The 19342-nt window shown below is 48.4% G+C and overlaps 1 protein-coding gene across 4 annotated transcripts in view; it reads right to left on the bottom strand.

Annotated features, from left to right (window-relative positions):
- Window positions 1–12257, bottom strand: part of PACC1 (proton activated chloride channel 1) — a 30605-nt gene extending 18348 nt beyond the window's left edge. For 2 of the 4 annotated variants that reach the window (XM_008525312.2, XM_070591153.1), the window contains exons 1-2: window positions 12048–12257; window positions 7864–7960 (exon numbers count right to left, since the gene is read on the bottom strand). In XM_008525312.2, coding sequence (XP_008523534.1) covers window positions 7864–7960; window positions 12048–12083 — 133 coding nt within the window. In that variant the 5' untranslated portion in view covers window positions 12084–12257. Of the gene's footprint in view, window positions 1–7863; window positions 7961–11317; window positions 11422–12047 lie in introns of all 4 variants that reach the window. The other 2 variants (XM_070591151.1, XM_070591152.1) reach the window with 2 other exon arrangements.
- Window positions 12258–19342: the final 7085 nt, after the last annotated feature.

The raw sequence follows: 19342 nt of genomic DNA, 5'->3' as shown, positions 1-19342 counted from the left end.
CTTGATCAGTCACGTGTAGCTGGGCTGCAGGGCCACAGGATCCGCAGTATGGTGGTCTGTCCACAGGGACACACCCAGGCCTGCTTTGCTTGGAAGGCACTCTCAGCTCCCACGGTCCATGTGGGACCACAAGCCCACTTCCAGACGTGGCAGGTAAAAACATCCACTGTCACGAGCTGCTCAAAACTGCAGTGGCAACAGGTATCAGGCTGCTACATTCTAATGGGGTTTGAAAAGATCACAAGACAAAACTGAAGGCACTCTCAAGTGACTGATTTGATGCATAACCTCGGAATAGGATTTTTAAGAGCTGGTGGGAACTAAAAGGCCATCTGATCCAACCCATTTCTTGTGCAGTGACCCAGGTCCCACAGTCACTAACCGAGCACAGAATGACAGTCCTGGAGCCCCAACTCCTGGACAATGCTCTTCCTCTACAAGACAGTGAACATTAGTACTTAAGATTCCAGCCACTAATGATGATAAAAGAAGGTCTGATCGAGGGGCTGGCCCCGTGGCCGAGTGGTGAAGTTCGCGCGCTCCGCTGCAGGCGGCCCAGTGTTTTGTTGGTTCGAATCCTGGGCACGGACATGGCACTGCTCATCAAACCACGCTGAGGCAGCGTCCCACAAACCACAACTAGAAGGACCCACAACGAAGAATATACAACTATGTACTGGAGGGGCTTTGGGGAGAAAAAGGAAATAATAAAATCTTTAAAAAAAAAAAAAAAAAGAAGGTCTGATCGAAAGAATATAACTTCACAACAAGTATAAATCTGGGACATCTTTAAGGTAAACTGCTTATTACATCCAGTCTGAACCATATAATGAAGACGAACAAGGAAAAGCCTTTGGGGGCGGGTATCCACTCCATCGTAAGCCAGATAAACAGGATTTGAAATGTTCTGCCTCCATGAAGCCTTCGATTAGGGAAAGAGATGAATCTCTCCCTACATGTTCTTGAAAATTCTAAAAGCACTAATTTCAGGCACAGAGAGGTCACATGACAATCGCATCACTGGCTTTGTCTGGCGGAGGTACTTGGACAAATTACTCTTGTGGGAACACTGGCCAAGACGGTCTCCTTTGTCTCACTCACAGAAGTCAAGTTTAGCTTGTTTTTGTTTTTTTTCTCTGAGGAAGATTCACCCCGAGCTAACAGCGCTGCCAACTTTCCTCTTTTGGTATGTGGGCTGCCACAGCATGACCACTAACAGATGAGTGGTGTAGTCGACACCTGGGAACCAAACCCAGGCCAACAAAGCAAAGCGTGCCAAACTTAACCACCAGCCCACTGGGGCTGGCCCAACTTTAGCTTCTTTACAGGTCTGTTGATCCACAAATCGGCGTGTAATGTGAATTAAAACTGTAAAACTACGTATCATCCACACATGCTATAAGTGACACTCCAATTCTGAAACTAGATGCCGCTACATCTTACAACTTAAAAAAAAAAAAAAGGTGATAGATATTTGACAAAATGTCCCATGCACCCTGCAGTCAGAAAAACCAAACACTGGCTTTTTCTGTAGCAAGCTGGATGAATGTGTTTTAAAAGTATACATTCTTTATAAAACTGCAAATTTACATTGGTAGAAAGAGAAAAATAATGCACAAGATTTCCTCGGGAAAGGTAATTCATGAGTTTTGTAAAAATCCATGACAAAATTGCTTCAAAACCCCAAATTTGCCCCAGAACGTAAGTCAAGCCATTAAAGGGATGTGTGATGAGCAATTCAATTTCTGAAAACACTGTGGGACCTTTATTCACAGGAAGGGGAAGTGGTTCTCTACTATAACCCTGCAAAACTCTAACCTTGCAGAGAGCAGTGGGCTAAGATGCATTCTGAATGTGAAGATGGAATGAATCCTTTGTCTAGCCTTTTTTTTTTTTTCTTTTTAGTGATGGGGCAGATTTGTTGTTTTTGTTTGTTTTGTTTTTTGAGATGTAATTTACACACCATAACGCTTACCCTTTTCAAGTGACTATACTTAGTTTTTAGTATATTCACAAAGTGTGCAACCATCACCATTATCCAATTACAGACATTTTCATTACCCAAAAAGAAACTCCATACCAATTAACAGTCACTCCTCCTCCCTCCTAGTTCCTGGCAACCAAGATACCACTTTCTGTCCCTACAGATTTGCCTATTCTGGACATTTCACATAAATGGAATCACACAACATGCGGCCTTCTGTGTCTGAGTTTCCCACTTAACATGTTTTCAAGATTCATCCATGTTGTAGCATGTACCAGTTCTTCATTCCCTTTTATTGCCAAATAATATTCCATTGTTCACACAATACATCATTTTATTTATCCATTCATCAGCTGAGGGACATTTGGCTTGTTTCTACTTTTTGGCTATTATGAGTAATGCTGCGATGAACATTCACGTATAGTCATGCACTGCATAACGACAGGAATACGGTCTGAGAAATGCGTCGTTAGGTGATGTCGTCATTGCGCGAACATCACAGAGTGTACTCACACAAACCTAGCTGGCATAGCTTACTACAAATCTAGGCTATATGGTACTAATCTTACGGGACCACCATCATACATGCAGTCCATCACTAACCAAAATGGCAACACAAGACTGTACAAGTTTTTGTGTGGACACAAGTTTTCATTTCTCTTAGGTATATACCTAGAAGCAGAATTGCTAGGTCATACGGTAACTCTGCATTTAACCTTTTTGAGGAACTACCAGACTGTTTTCCATAGCAGCTGCATGATTTTACCTTCCCACCCGCAGTGTATGGGGGTTCTAATTTCTCTACATCCTCACCAAAACTTATCACCCATCTTCTTGTAGCCATCCTCACAGGTGGGAAGTAGTATCTCACTTTGGTTTAGATTTGCATCCCCTGATGACTAATGATGTTGAGCATCTTTTCATGTTCTTATCAGTCACTTGTATATCTTCTTTGGAGAAACATTATTCCGATTCTTTGCCCATTTTTTTAAATGGGTTATTTGGTTTTGTTATCGAGTTGTAATAGTTCTTTATATAATCTAAATACAAGGCCCTTACCAGATATGTGATTTGAAAATTTCTCTCATCTTGTGGGCTATCTTTTCACTTTCTTGATAGTATCCTTTGCTGAAAAAATGTTTCATTTTGATGGGGTCCAATTTACCTATTTTTTTCTTTGGTTGCTTATCTTTATCTATTCTATTAACATACAGTTGTTTCCATGGAGAACTAATTGTAATGACTAATTAACCAAGTGTATTCCTCAATTTGGTTACATCTCTGACGTAATAAAGTGCTTATTCAATTAGCACGTCTGGTGTTATTTCTCCCTTTGAAAAGAATAATAAGTAGTTGTGATTCCTTTGACAGATTGAGCCTTTTACCACATTACGGTATGAGACTATTTATCTTGAGAATAAAATGGGGAATTTGATCCTGAATGTTTGGGTGCTTAACCTGAACCTCTGTTGCTGAATGCTCAGCACGCCCAGCACCCTACTGCTGTCCTCCTGTCTGGCTACTCCTCCCTCCAGGCCGTCCATTCAAATCCAGCTCCAACTCCTCTTCTGGCCCCGAAATGGACAAGGGACATTCCCCGAGGTTCAGTCTTCATGGCCCTCCCCTGCTCATTCTACATTCAGGCCCTGGCTTTCCTTAAGGCTCCTAACCCTCCCGCTGCAGGACCTCTTCCACTTTCACAACTCCAGTCCTCACCTCTCTCCAGTCAATCCTACACCTCCCATTGCCTCCGGGCCATCTCCACCCAGACACATCATATCAACTGAAGCTTGGGATGTTTACAGCAGATAAGCATCTTTTCTGAGCCACTTGGCCCTCTGGACTCTAGAGGTCATCATTCTCCCATTCACGTGGCTTCAAACCTCAGAATCTTCTTTGTGTCTTCCTTTTCTCCTCTCCCACATCAAAGCAGCCTATCATGGTAGCCTGTGTCCCTCTGCACCTAAAGCCAGCTCCGCACCACTGCCACACTCATCTTCCTTAAATGCCCACTTTACTCCTCTTACTGCTCTGCTCCAAGCCCTTTAAATACTCTCTGCTCCCCAGATAAAGTCCAAATGTGACACTCAAAATCCTCCATAACCTGACCCAGTCTATGTTTCCTTCTCTCACCAACCATCCACTCCAACCACACAGCGCTACCTACCGTTTCTAAAATGTCCTATTTTCACCCCTACCTCCACATGGTTGCGCGTGCCATCTCTCCTCCCTGGCCAGCCTCTTCTTTCTCACCTACACATCACCCTTCCTTCAGATTAATCCCCCTTCCTGCACCAAGCAGCCCTCCTTCATTCATTTCAGAGGCACCTGTCTCTACCATTTCTTTGGCTTTCATTCATTCAAGTGGACTCCAATGAGACACTTTCCTGCTCCAAACCCCTGCCTCCCTATGGTCCCAGAATGCAAATATATACCAAGCACCTAAAGGGATTGGGGCCGGGCACTCTACTAGGCGTTGGAGTTACAATGAAGAGGTGGAAAAAGACAAAACCTAGCGCCTCACAGAACTCAGGGGCAGGACCAAGAGGTTGATAACAATTAAAGAATTACATTCAATAAACATGACCTCTCAACTAGGCTAAATGCTACAATGGAAAAGCACTGAGTGCTAGGAAAGCAGATAGAGAGAAAAGGACCTCGTTAGACTGTTCAGGGCAGGCTCTGTAGAAGTAGGGACAAAAGCTCTTCTTTGGGTAACCTGCCTTCTCTCTCTGCGTGTCCTGAGTTCCCAGAGGCAGGCCATGTCTCACTCACCTTCTGTGTGGCTTTAGCACTTGGCATAACAAGTGAAGGAGTCCATGAGTGACTCTGGTGGAAGAAGGGGAGGATTTAGGAGGAAGAAAGCATCTCATCTAGGAAAAACTGAGCCAGAGTCAGAATACCTTAGAGACAGCCCTGGGTTCAATCTGAGCCCTGACACTCATTAACTTTGAGCACGTTACTCAACCTCTCTGTGCCTCATGTTCCTCATCTATAAACTAGGACTAGCCATCTCCCTTACAGAATGGCCATGAAGATTACGTGATAAAGTACATATAAAAAACCCTACACAGGCGTAGTACATGAAAGCACCTAATAAATGGCTGCTGTCATCATTACCATTATATTTATTATTGTTAGAGGACTCAGAGGCAGGAGATGAGCTCTGAGAGTTGTATATCAGGTCACCAAATTCGGGCCAAGTCACCACTGAGACCAGCCAAATGGACTTCTGAGAAGTGGATCTTCTATGCTCTAGAAGGGAGATGCACCCAGCAGAGTTTCCCCCAAAGCAGGGAAGGCTCATGCGAGTCAATGGAACTACTCCAAATCTGCTTTGCCTAAGGTCTGGCTTCCTGCTCCAACCAACTTCAGGCTTTGAGGCAAAAGAGAAGCTGCTAAGGTCAAAGGTCATCATGGCCACTTCCTAATCTATCTACAAAAGGAAACTTCATTTTTCCATGTCTGGCCTCCTTTCCCTTCCTCCTGCTGCCTCCATCTATCCTTTTCTGATTGGAGGCAAGAGGGCAGTGCAGGGTGCAGTAGACAGAATAACGGCCCACCAAGGATGCCCAAGTCCTTATTCTGGGAATCTGTAAATATGCCAAATTACATGGTAAAGAGAAATTAAGGCAGTAGATGGGATTTAAGTTGCCAATCAGCTGACCTTAAAACAAAGAAATTATTCTAGATTATCTGCGTGGCCCCAATGCAGTCACAAGGGCTCTTCAAACGTGGAAGAGGGAGGCAGAAGTCAGGGTGAGAATGATGAGATGGGAGAAAGACTCAACCGGCCGGTTTGAGACGGAAAAGGAGCCGTGAGCTAAGGAATGAAGGCAGCCTCCAGAAGCTGGAAAAGGCACTAAAATGGACTTTCCCCTGGAGCTTCGAGAAAGGAATTCAGGCCTGCCAACACCTTATTTTTGTCCCACTAAGACCTGTTTTGGACTTCCACATCCAGACTATCAGATAATAAATTTGTGTTGTTTTAAGCCACTAGGTTTGTGGTAATTTGTTACAGGAACAATGGAAATTAATATACAGGGCCTTTAAACTGTTCTCCCTGGGGCCTTAGGACTTTGGGGCAGTGCCTGGAGTCAGTGGGGGCTGTCACGCTACTAGCATTTACACGTTGGGCTTCAATAAAAGCAGGCTTAAGACATTTTTTAAAAACCAATACAGCAGGAGAGACTTTGGGGTCTTGATCCAGTCTGTCTGTTTACCAGCTACGTGATCTTCCCACTCTTTACTTAACCTCCTGAGCCTCAAGTCCTCCTCTGTAAAAATGACCAGCTCCCAGGGTTGTTATGAGAATTAAATGGGGCGATGGGTATGACAGAGCCTGGCCCAGAGGAAGCAGTCAGCGAACACGAGCTGCCTTCCAGCCTCCTTCTGTCTACAAAGTCTTCTCGAAGGATTAGACTCAGTCACAGAATTTCCTACACAGTTCCGCTCCCCTACAAATACAGGAATCAAGAGGAGCAGAATCCCACCTGCCTCAGTCCACCTAAGACGCTGGAGTCAGGCGGGGGCTCCATCCACTCATTCATTCAGTCAGCAAAATGTTTATTGCATGGCCAGGGCTAAGGCGGTGAGCAAAATGGACTGGTCTCCACCCTCATGAAGCTTACATTCCAGTAGAACAGACCGACATTAATCAAACGGTCAGGCAATCAAATATATCACTCCATCAGCGACAGCTGTGAGGGAAAGGTGCGCAGGCTAGGAGCCCAAGTCGTAGAGTTGGGGGGAAGGGATCTAGCCAGGAGGTCAGAGAGGGCTTTGTAGAAAAACATGAGCTGAGAGCTGAAGAAGGATTAGGCATTAACTAGATGACAGAGGGAAGAGAATTCCAGGCAGAAGAGGAAAACAACAAAAAGGCCCAATGGTGGGAAGCAGTGAGGCCCAAAGTAAGAAGCCAGCAGGGCTGAGGGGGGCAGAAAAAAAGGGGAAGAAGAGAAAGAAGGAAAAAAGAATGACTCCCAGGTTCAACTGATGGGTGGTGGTACAATTCCTGGAAACAGAAAACAGTGGAAGAGGGCCAAGCTGGGTGGGGGGAGATCATGAGGCGATTTTGGACACGTGGAGTTTAGGGTACCTTGGGTAATCCAAGCAGAGCTATCACCGGGCATCTGCATATACAGGATCCATAAGTCTGGAGTTTCTAGGTAACCTCTGGGCTACAGACATAAATATGGCAGTCACGTGTAAGCAAGGGGTGACTGAAGTGGAGGAGGGGGCCTGGGTGAGATCGCCCTCTAGAGTGAGGCAACGGGGCCTTTGACAAACGTTTAACACCCAAGAGCTGGATAGTAACTGCGAAGGAGTCTGGAAGGAGTGGTCTGAGAAGGGTTATATTACAGAAGCTAAGGGAGCAGAGTGTATCCAGGGGGAAGAGTGGTCGACTTAATGCAAGGCTCCATATGAATGGGACCCTCATCACCTAGCTGGGCAAGGATACTGAAGAGGCCCCATGTCCAAGAGGTGGGGCCTATTAGATTAGCTCCCAGAGGGCCCTGGGAACGGACCCAGATATTAGAGGCTCAACTGCTAACAGCTTCCTAGGGAAAAAGGAACAGAAGAGCAGAGACCCAAAGCCCTTGCTATTGTATCCAATGGCCTGACTTCAGGAACTGGCTCAAACTGGAGCAAGGGAAAGAGCAGATACTGGACACATCCTCTGTCCCATGGCTGGTTAAATATGTATAGCTTTAAAACTAGGGCAACACTTGAGATCCCACACCAGGGTGCAGGGCAGGGAGGCTCCTCCCCTCCCTCGGGTACCCAGCTGGTGAGGCACCTGGACTGAGGCCTCCAGCTGCAGCAACAGCACAGCACCGTTTTCCAGCACTTCCAGCCCCAGCACCGAACCCACTTACCTGGTAAGATTCCTGCACCTTGGACTCTGGCTGTCTCCTTTTCCTGCTCGTCCGCCTGCTCTGAGTTCTCAACCACCTGATCCAACTCCTCACTCAGCTAAAGGGAGAAAAAAGGTCAGCTCCATCAGCCTTGCATTTCTGGGCTTGAGTAAGAAAGCAGAAGCTGCTTCTCACTCAACTGTTACCAAAAAAATCACATGATGTAGGGTGTGTTATGCCAGTTCTACAGATGAGGACACTGCAGCTCAGAAAACTCAAGTAACTTGCTATATATTAGTTTCCCACAGCTGAGTTAACCAAGCACCACAAACTGGCCGGCTTAAAACAACAGAAATTCATCCGCTCACAGTTCTGGAGGCTGGAAGTCTAAGACCAAGGTGTCAGCAGGGTTGGTTCCCTCTGAGGGCTGTGAAAGAGAATCGTGCCCATGCTCTCTCCTAGCTTCTGATAATGGCTAGCAATCCTTGGCATCCCTTGGCTTGCAGATGCATCCAATCTCTGCCTCCGTCTTCACACGAAGTCTGTGTGTCTGCACATGGTCATCTTCTTGTAAGGCCACCAAATTGGCTTAGGGCCCACCCTATTCCAGCATGACCTCATCTTAACTAATTACATCTGCAATGACCCTATTTCCAAATAAGGTCATTTTCTGAGGTACTGGGGTTAGGACTTCAACACGGTTTTTTGGCGAGATACAATTCAACCCACAACACTTTCCATGGCCATAGAGCCAGGAGTCAAATCCAAGTTGGTCTAGCTCCAAAGCCCATGATCTTAACTACTTCCCAAGGGAGGAGGAAATGTGGCTAAGACTCCGCTGAGAAAGAGGAGGGAACAGAGAAACTGGTGTGAGAGCTCTCCAGAACTTGGACCAAAGTCCACCACCTCAGGCTGCAACCGGCAGGACAAAGTGGGGAGGGCAATCCATCCTAGAGACAGATGCTAATTAGCAGCCTGGTAGCAGGTAACCTCAACCTCATTGCGTCAGTGTTCCCACCTGTCAAATGGGGAAAATGATGCCACTGAGGAGGCAGGGGGGCAAAAAAGGATAAACAGTGATAACCAACAAGTCTCTGTAGCATTAAGGAAGGCGGCCGCAGAGATCAAGACCAGAGTTGAGAGGAGGACCAATCACTGAACGGGGAGGGCGGAGAAGGCGATAGGTTTCCCAAGCATTTTCTTAGGCACACAGTGTCAGTGATGAAGGTCTCAAGACACTTTTATTAAAAATTCATCTCCAAGGGGCTGGCCCCGTGGCCGAGTGGTTAAGTTTGCGTGCTCCGCTGCAGGCGGCCCAGTGTTTTATCGGTTCGAATCCTGGGCACGGACATGGCACTGCTCATCAAGCCACGCTGAGGCAGCGTGCCACATGCCACAACTAGAAGGACCCACAACGAAGAATGTGCAACTATGTACTGGGGGGCTTTGGGGAGAAAAAGGAAAAAAATAAAATCTTAAAAAAAACCTTTTTTAATTAAAAAAAAATTCATCTCCAAGAGACTTGAGTTAAAATAAAGCTCTTTGCGTATCTATTATTCTTCCATTTGCCTCTCCACGTTTCCACTCCTGCCCCTTAGAATCAGGTAAAACCTCCAGTTTCAAGCTGTCCAAGCTCCAAAGAAAAGAAAACCAACAAGTGGGAGAGGGCTGGAAGGCTGGAGGAGGCACCATGAGACACAGGCCCTCAGCGGGAGCACAGATCAAAACGTCCCCAGAGTGCCTGCTGGCCAAAGGGAAAGGAGGATGTCAGTCCTGGGAAGGCCCAAAGTTCTCTGATCCAAGCCTCACCCAGGCTCAGGCTAACCCAGGTGGCAATGCGCTCCCAACCCAGTTCTCTTCCTGACTACTTGCAGCCATAATGAGCCCACCTCCTTGCCTGCACCTCGCCAAATTCTCAGCATGCCCCCAACCCCTAAAGCCAAAATCTCCCCTCAGAAAAGAAACCAAACTTGGAGCTAAGTCCACTCTCAGAATGACCCAGGCAAGAAAAATGCAGGCCACTCACCGGAGGCCTCCTTCTTCTGAAGAAGGGGAGAGACAGGGACTGCAGAATGGGCCACTGAAGAAGGCAAGGGAAGGGTTCCTCCCACTGTCTTCCACTGTGGGGGTGCCCCGAAATAGAAACTGACTCCACCCTCAGCCTTGCCCCTGCCACCAGGATAACTGCCTATATTTTAATAAAGATTTTAGGAGCCCTGCTAGGTAAGGAGATACTGCAGGTTATATGTGGATGGTGAGGGACATGGTCCTGTAAACCAGGACCCCAAACCTCCCTAGAAGCAGGAGCTGCCCAGGTCCTGTTAACAAGAGCTATCATCTACTGAGAGGTCACTACCACCAGGCACTGAGCAAAGCACGTTCCAAATACCAACCCATCCAATTCTCACAACCTATGAGACGGGACTATCATTACCTTTGTTTTGCAGATGAAGAAATTTGAGGCTCAAAGAAGTGAAGTGACTTGACAAAAGTCACAGAAATGGCAAGGGGCAGAGCCAGGATAGGAATATGGGCTTTTCGACTTCGAAGTCCTCATATTTACCCACTAGGCTTTACTCCCTCTAAACCTGAAAACTTTCAGAGTCAGGGAAAGACACAAGCCATTCCCCAGGCTTCCCTCACTGTCTAGGGAATGGAATCTAGGGGCCACAGAATCCACAGCACTGGTTAAAATCCATCAGGCTCCTTTTGGATAAAGGAGATGGTAGGAGAAATATAGAAATCTGTTGCAAAGTCAGATTCCAGTCCAGGTCCTACACTAAAAAAAGGCAAGTCAGGTAAATCTCATTTGTCTTCAACTCAGTTACCTCTTCTACTGTGGGACTAAGCCATCTGCTTTATATACTCCACACAGTATTATTTACAAAGGGAGAATGTACATCAATATTGACCACTATTGATCAAAACAGCAGCAGGTTCATGTGAGAAGGAGAGGCAGAATGCTAGACAGGTCTGGGCAGTCATCTCCATAGAGCATGAATAACAACCCCCCCAACCCCCCCGCGACTTGAATAATGGGGGCATTTTAACCAATGGAGTTTGAGAGGGAGTTGAAGAAATGGTGCGAGCACAGGCATAAATGCAGCTAAACAGGAGCACATTTTTAAGCAGGAGCTTCCAGTGTGGCCAGAAGCTAGATGGGTGAGGAGATGATGAAGGTAATAGAAGATACAGCTGCTGAGCTGTATAAAGCTTTGAAAGCTTGCTAAGAAGTTTAGACTGTTCTGGGTAGACCAAGGGCAGCACCAGGTGTATGTAAAAAAGGAATGCTCTGGGATCAAGGCAGGGCCTCAAAAGGAATCTGCACAGCATGGGGGACACCAAAGGGAGAGGTGGTAACACACTATCACACTCAGGTGGTTGGAGCACAGGGACCTGAGGATTGAGGATGTGAAACTGCCTGAACTTGCCAAGTAAGGGGGAAAAAGTGAAGGGCACAGGGGAGGAAGACTACCAGCGATGACCAAGGCGTGGGACCCGAGAGGAGGAGAGCAGGTCACTAGTCTCAGTAAGAGGCAGGAGGAAGAGCTGGTCTGAGGGAAAAGCTGGATCCGCAGCCTGTAGCTCAGGACAGATAAGAAAGAGACAAAGAACAGGAAAGTGATAGTTAAAGTCGTGGGAGGAGGTGAGGCTGCAGAGAAAAACCGAGCGGAGCAAGCAGCAGCTGTGTTGGTGAAAGCACATTTTCAAAGTCAGGCGGCCACCACAACAAGACGTTAATTATCCCTGTCATTAACAGCTGCGGGGCCACGAGGCCTTGGGCTTGGAGGAGGGCTGACGCCCACCGCGCATCTGCTCCAGCTGGGAGGAGGGCGAAAGCGCTTCCACTTGTGGCAGAAAACACCGGGGTCCTCGGGGCCACTCGGGTCCCGCCGGCGGGCGGCGCCGCTGCCCGGGCCCGACGGGGCTTTAATCATTCACCTGCTGGTTTCGGGGCGCGGCTCGGGGGCCCCGGCTCCATCCCTCAGCCAAGGGACGGCAGCATCTGGAGGAGGCTCGGCGCCCCGTTTCCTCCCCGGTCCGCCGCTCCTCTGCACGCGGGGACCCCTCCCCCGAGCACGCACCGCTCCTCGGCTGCGCACGGCCCGCCCGGACGCCCCTTCGACGCCACCCGCCCTAGACCCCGGGACCCCGCTCCTCCGCCTCGCTGGAAACTTTGCTTCCGCCCCCCCACTGCCTTGTACCTCCTGGTAGGATGTGGAGAGCTCCTGCCGGATCATGGCACTGACCGGAGCTAAGGCAAACCTGAGCCCGCTACGGCCCGGGAAGAGCAGGGAGGCGAGCACCGCGGCCGCGGCACCGGGACCTGCCGGCTCTGCTGGGCGAAACGGTTCGGAGTGGGCGGCCCCGACACCAGGCGGGGCGGTACTCGGCGCATGCGCCTCGCTCCCCGCGCCGCTGGAGCCTCTAAAGGGTTGCTGGGAAATGTAGTTCTGGGCGGGGAGCACCTCTCAGCACCCCGGGGGGGCGGCGAAGCCTGCGTGTTGCCAGGAGCCAGGCTTCGTTTGGGTGTTTGACGCACGTGCGCTCTTTGTCTCTCACTTCCTCTCTTTGCTGAAGGGGGAGGGACGGAGAAAATGAGTGGAAAGTGGAACCAGGGGGCCAGGTCAGATGGGTCGGAGAGACTAACCTGTAATCGCAAGAGGAAGCTTGGCCTGGTGGTTATAATCGAAATAATTGTCTGGAGACACTTTGTATGTTACAAAGCACTTTCAGCACATTATGCCCTTGATCCTGCAATGAACCCTATAAGGGTGACATTTTTCTTCCTACCATGAGGAAGATGAGGAAAGTGAGGTACCCTGTTTCAGAAAGGATGGAGGGTGGGGAGGTGGGCAGTGATCAAGTGAAGATTATTTAATCCAGGACGGTACTACAGAATCCGTGTTCTTTCCATTCTTCCTAGGACAGACACTTGGAGTCAAGGCCTCTAGGTTATTGTCCTGGCTCTACCCGGCCCCGGCAGATCTTACAATGCTCAGAGCTCTCCTCTCTTCGCCTTAGAATGTAACTACTAAACCCTGACCTATTCCACAGGCCTCATAGAGCCAAAATGGACCATGCAGCAAAAACCTAATGGCTCTGTTCATCACAACACAAGCCTGTGCCCTGAATGTGGCGGAGAATTGGGTGTTTGCCCTGTAGCTGAATGAACCTGAGGACCAGCTCTTCCCCTCCTCCCAGTGCCTGAACAGCTGTTCTGTGTGGCCACCCTGGGCTGCTCAATGGTGAAGCAGATAGAGGTTGCTTATGGCTTGGTAAATGCTGCTCTGTGTCCCTGGCAGCTGCAGCTGTGCAACCTCCTGCACTCAGGCCATACAGGGCCTCTTCCCTCCTCAGTGGCAACCACAGTAATATGAATCACATCAGAGCACCCTGACCTCTGGGCATGTTAGCAGTGGGAAGCCTCCATTACCTCTCCTGACCATCCTTCCCCACCTGAGGCCCTCTGCTCTTACATCTATTAAATGAGACAATATATATAGCACCTAACATTGTGGGCACTCAACAAATGTTTGTTAAATTTATGAGTGGAACACTTATTCCAGCCATTTCATTTAACAGTAGTTTACCAAAACAAATAAATGACTCAAATTCCTTACTGTATTAATACAAGGGAGGCTGACAGAATGAGTTACACAATCAGAATTTCAGAGCTGGAAGGAACCAGAGAAATCAGTCCAACCATATCATTCCTCTCTACTCTTTGTTGGTATCACCAAACTGGAAAGTTATGGGCTCCCACGTTTGAGGGAGATACAAATACAATGTGCTGAGTGCTCTCATGGTTCTTCCATGCTAGAGTGGAGAGATAGACCATAAACACATAGAGTTTTCTGTACTTGCTGTCCCCAAGCCCTCTCCTCCCATTCCCTTATGAGCACATGCCAACCAGGATTTCATCCTCTCCGCTCCACTGAAACAGTGCTTGCCAAGGTCACAAATGACCTCCAAGTTGTCCAATCAGATAGCCATTTCCCCACCCTCCTAGAGCCATCGGCTGCACTGGACTCTGCTGATCTCCCCTCCACCTTGTACACTTTCGTCCCTTGTCTTCCAAGACACCACACACTCCCACTTTGCCTCCCACCTTGCTGGTTGCTCCTTCTCAATCTCCTTTGCTGGTTTCTCCTCATCCCCTCAACTCTCCAGTGTGGCGTTCCCCAAACTAGGTCTTTGGTCTCCTTTCTACTCACTCTCTAGGAGCTTGTGAAGTGGTCTCCTCTAGTCTCATGGCTTGAATTACCACCTGTATCCTAAAGATTCCTGTTATGGGTTGAATTGTGTCCCCCAAAAATATACGTTGAAGTAATAACCCCGGCTACCTCAGAATGAGACCTCATTTGGAAATAGAATGGTTGTAAATGTCACTAGTTAAGATGAGGTCATACTAAGTAAGGTGATTCCTTAATCCATTATGACTATGTAAAGATAGAAACACAGGGAGAACGCCCTGTGATGGCAGCAGCATGATGCAGCTGCAAGCCAAAGTGGCCTTAATCATTCACCTGCTGATTACAGGTCATGGCTCAGGAGGCCAGGCTCCATCCTTGGCCAAGCAACAGGCAGCATCCCAAGGCTCACCAGCCACTACTAGAAGCTAGAAAGAGGCAAGAAATGCTTCTATCCAAAGTCTTGGAGGGAGCATGACCCTGCCAGCACCTTGATTTTGGACTTCTAGCCGCTGGAACTGTGAGACAATAAATTTCTGTTGTTTTAAGCCCCGCAGTTTGTAGTATTTTGGTATGGAAGCCCTAAGAAATGAAAACAATTCCCAAATATATACAAATGAGTATCTCCAGCCTCCAGCTCTCCCCTGAACCCAGGCTTACATGTCCAGGTGCCAAGGCAACTTCTCCACTGGATGTCCACCCAGTAGCTGCAGAGGGTAGCTACTGAAAGCACGGAGCCTGCCACCAGGCTGCCTGGTTCTGAGTGTTGGCTCTGCCACTTACTGACTTTGTGATCTCAGGACTTTATTTATCTCTCTGTGCCTCAGTTATGTCATATATAAAATGGGAATATTACTGCCTATTCATAGAGTTCTGAGAGGATTAACTGAGTCATCAAATGTTAAGGACTGAACACTGTCTGGCACATTGTAAGTGTATGTTAGTGCTAGTGGTTATTGCAAGGTTCAGATCGGAACTATTAATCTCCTATCCCAAATCCGCTCCCCTCCCAGTCTTTCTCCCTATGATAAACTCCATCCTCCCATTTCTACGGTCAAAACTCTGGAGTTGTCCTCAGTTCCTCCCTTTCTCCTACACCCCCCCATCTAAATCAGCAGATCCTGTTGGCTCTACTATAAAAATTCATTCAGCATCTGATCACATTTCACCACCTCCCCCACTACTCCCTGGTACAAGCCACCGGCATTTCTTGTGGCTTATTTTCAGTAGGCTCCTAGCTGGTCTCTCTACTTCCACCCTTGCCGCCCTATGGTCTATTCCCAACATAGCAGCTGGGGAGAGCCTGTTAAAGTCAGATCAGCTCACTCCTCTACTCTAACCCTTTCACAGCCAAAGTCCTCACAGGGACCTACAAGGTCCTAAAGGATCTGTCCCGCAGCCCCCACCTGTCCTCTTACTCCTCCCCTCACTCTCTCAGCTTCAATATGCTGAGCCTAAGAGCCTTTGCACTGGCTGTTCCCCATCCCCAGAGTGCTCTTATCCTGGGTATCTATATGACTCATTTCCTCACCTCCTTCGGGTCTTTCTCTAAATCTCACTTATCAGTGATGCCTCCTCTGAGCACCCTGTTAAAACAGCAAACCCCCTTGCCAGCACATCCCCACCCTACTTTATTTTTCTCCCTCACATCTACCACCTTCTGACTTTCCTTTACTTTCAGTCTCATGCCCTAGCATGTAAGTTCCATGAAGGGTTCTTATGGGTTTTGTTCATTGCTGTATCCCAGTGCCTCCGGCAGTGCCTGGCATTTATTGGTACTCAACTAGTTGTTGAATAAAGAAATGAACAAAAAACTTCACATAGTGAAAAGAGTGCTATGTGATAGACAGAGAGAGAGAGAGAGATGTAATAGAGAGTGAGAGGGCAGCTGTGGGGGAGATGCTGATTTATCTTGGGGAAGTCAAGAGGGGCCTCGTGATGGTGGTTACTTGTGAGTTGAGATCTGAAAGATAAGAAGAGGCCAGCATGTGATGACCCGCACCCCAGGCAGAGGGCCCCAGAACAGTACAAAGGCCCAGGCTGGAACATAAGCAGAAGGCAGTGTGGCTGGGGGGTACTAAAGGGGGCTTGTAAGAGACAGAGTCAGAGAGGCAGGCAGAGGCCAGACGGTGGAGGCTGGGTTGTGTTGATCCTGGACTTGTTGCCTCTCAGATCCAGTCCTTGCCTCCCCTGTTCAGCAGTGGGTTGCAGGGACTGGCCCTGTGGGCTGGGTTTCCACTGGGTTCAGTCAAGAGGAAGCACTGCTGGGAGATGGGAGGGGATCTGAGCAAAGGAGAAGGCAGGATTTTTCTTTCCCTTTTCCTCTGCCTCCAGCAGCTTCCCTTCCATGGCTCCAGCTCCTGATGCAAAGGCCTTTTGTGGGTCTAGCTTCAGCCAGGAGAGCCAGGCCCCTAGTCTCTAATGACACCATCTCCTCCTTTCCACTGGCAGGATGTTGCTAATGTTCCTGCTGTTGCTAATCTCTGGGTTGCCTCAGGGTTACGTCTTGGCCTCTTCTATCACCTGTGTAACCAGCTCCCTGCATTAGAGCCATGCTGATTTAGAATAGTTTCTGTTTTCCTTGCAGATGACTGACTGATTCTGTTTGGAAAACCAAATCTGGGTTCAAAGAGAAGGGCAATCGGGGGAGATGCCTGGAGAAACCCAAGGGCATATGAGCATGCTGTTAAATTATAGACTTGTACTCGGTGTCTCAGTGAGGGAGAAGCTTGATCTGATCGGTAGAAATTATAGGCAGTATCTTTTACTTCAAAGAAGTTTCTAACAAATAGAACTGCAGAGAGAGAAAGGGCTCAAGCGGAGAAGCAGCACACTGTACACCAGGGATGTGATGAAGTTATGTGATGCATTGGGAAGGGACGGTATTCTCTTCAAGGGTGGAGAAAGGCCTCTTCTAACCCAGAGATGCTGTGACACGGTGTAACATGGACACTGCATGCTGCCGTTCACACAGCCTTTCATGTCCATTATCATTTTTAGTTTCAACAAATCCCATCAAGGATGCAGGCTGGTATGTTACTTGTGTGAAAATTGAGATGCAGAGGGTTTGTGGACCGATCCTGTATAGGTCCCTCTGCACTAGCAGCCCTTTCTGTTGAATAAGTAAATGTATGAAAACTTGGTGCATCACTGAGGAGAGGTGTCACCTGGTGGTTGACGGCAGACTGTGGGACTCAGGGCCCATGCTGGAATCTTGGTTCTGCCAGCTACTGTATGACCTTGGGCAAGGTACTTAAGGGTCTCTGCCCTACGGTTTCATCATCTGTAAAACAGGCGATAATAATAGTTCTTACTTCATAGAGTTACAGTGAGGATTAAATGAGTTAATACACATGAAAGTGCTGAAGCTGACTTGGCACGCTTGGCACCCTGAGCCGTGCTTTGGTGTCCTTTGCATAGTAGTGTGTTAGGTGGTGATAAATACTAGGGAGAAAAATAAAGTGGGACAGAGGCATAGGGAGCGTTGGGGGTGCCACTTTAAAAAGGCCGACCAGGGAAGGCCCCACTGGCAAGGAGGTATTGGTATAAAAATCTTAGTGGCCTGGAAAGGGGGGCAATCCCTGCACAGGGAAAGCCCTGAGAATAAATGCAGAGGACGGAGAGTGCCCTGCTTCTTGGAGGAACAGCAAGGAGGGAAGAGGGGTAGGAGATGAGGTCAGGGAGGTAAGGGGTAAAGGGAGAGGAAGTGGAGGGCAGATCTGTGCTTATTTTTAAAAGACTTTGGCTTTTACGCTGAGTGAATGGAACAGAAGGAGGGGTTAAAATGTTAATGGAATGACTCTGGCTGTTGTATTGAGAAGAGACTGAAATATAGGAGCTACTGCGATAATCCAGGTGAGAGACGTTGGCGACTTGGTCCAGGGTGGGAGGTGGTGAGAAGGGGGTGGATCCTGGATATGTTTTGAGGATGTGGCTGATAGGATTTGCTGACAGATGAGACCCCGGGTCTGAGAGAAAGAGAGGAGTCAAGGATGACCCCGATTGTTTTGGCCTGGGCAACTGGAAGGATGGAGTTGCCACTTCCTGAGATAAGAAGAGATGGTAGGAGAGCAGGTTCTAGGGGGAGAAGATTAAGATCAGTTTGAGGCTTGTTCCGTTTGAGAACACTGATATCTAAGTGGAAGTCTCAAACTGGCAGTTGGGTATATGAGTCAGGAATTGCGGGAAGAGTTCTAGGCTGGAGATGTAAACTTTGAAATCATTGGCATATAGGTTGTATGTAAAGCCACAGAGTGGATGAGATCGCCAAGGAAGGGCATGTGGATAGGGAGGAGGAGAGGATCAAAGACTGAGTTCTTGGGGCTCGCTAACCTTTTGTGGTTGGGAGAACTGGCAAAGGAGACCAAAGCACGGCTCAGGGTGCCAAGTGTGCCAAGTCAGCTTCAGCACTTTCATGTGTATTAACTCATTTAATCCTCCCTGTAACTCTATGAAGTAAGAACTGTTATTATCGCCTGTTTCACAGATGATGAAACCGCATGGCAGAGACCCTTAAATACCTTCCTTGCCCAAGGTGACACAGTAGCTGGCAGAGCCAAGATTCCAGTAAGGGCCCTGAGTCCCACAGTCTGCCTCAACCACCAGGCGAAGCCTCTCCTCAGTGATGCACCAAGTTTTCATACATTTACTTATTCAACAGAAAGGGCTGCTAGTGCAGAGAGACCTACACAGGATCGGTCCACAAACCCTCTGCATCTCAGTTTACTCCTTGTCTCTCTCTCCCCTAGAACGGAAACTCCAAGTGGGCGTGGATCTGTCTTGTTCAGCGATGCATCCCCAGTGACCTCGTACACGGACGCCCTCAAAAAGCATCTGCTGAATAAATTCATGAAGGAATCCTTGCACAAGTGTTAGCTATTATTATTTTAGTGCATATCTGTGCCGTGCCCTACCCTTTGTAAAAATCCTCTTGGGGACCTGAAATTTAAACACAACTGGGAAAGAAAACAAATCAGCCCAAAGTAAAAGTGAATGAATAAAGTTGGGGTCCTAGTTTATAAAAATACCTGGGCTGTTGGGCTGTGTCATCTATGCACCTAATCAAGGAACTACGTGCTGGAACGTACGTGGCTCTTTGGCTCAACTTTCCGTCTGCCGTTTCGAGTCAGTGCCTTGGGTTGTAATCTTAGCTCCATGCGCTCAGCGGCGCGGTCCCGGGGCCGTGAGAGCCGCGCAGTGCGCGGAGGGCGCGGAGTCCTGCTCCCGGCTCGCGGCCCTCGAAGCCCCGGCGGGCGGCTCCCGGCTCGCGGCCTGCGGGTGCGCGCGGGGCGGGCCGGCAGCGGGCG

This window comes from Equus przewalskii, chromosome 23 (genome assembly GCF_037783145.1).
Source record: "Equus przewalskii isolate Varuska chromosome 23, EquPr2, whole genome shotgun sequence".
NCBI lineage: Eukaryota > Metazoa > Chordata > Mammalia > Perissodactyla > Equidae > Equus > Equus przewalskii.
The sequence above is the reverse complement of the archived record's forward strand: the minus strand, read 5'-3'. Positions and strand labels throughout refer to the sequence as shown.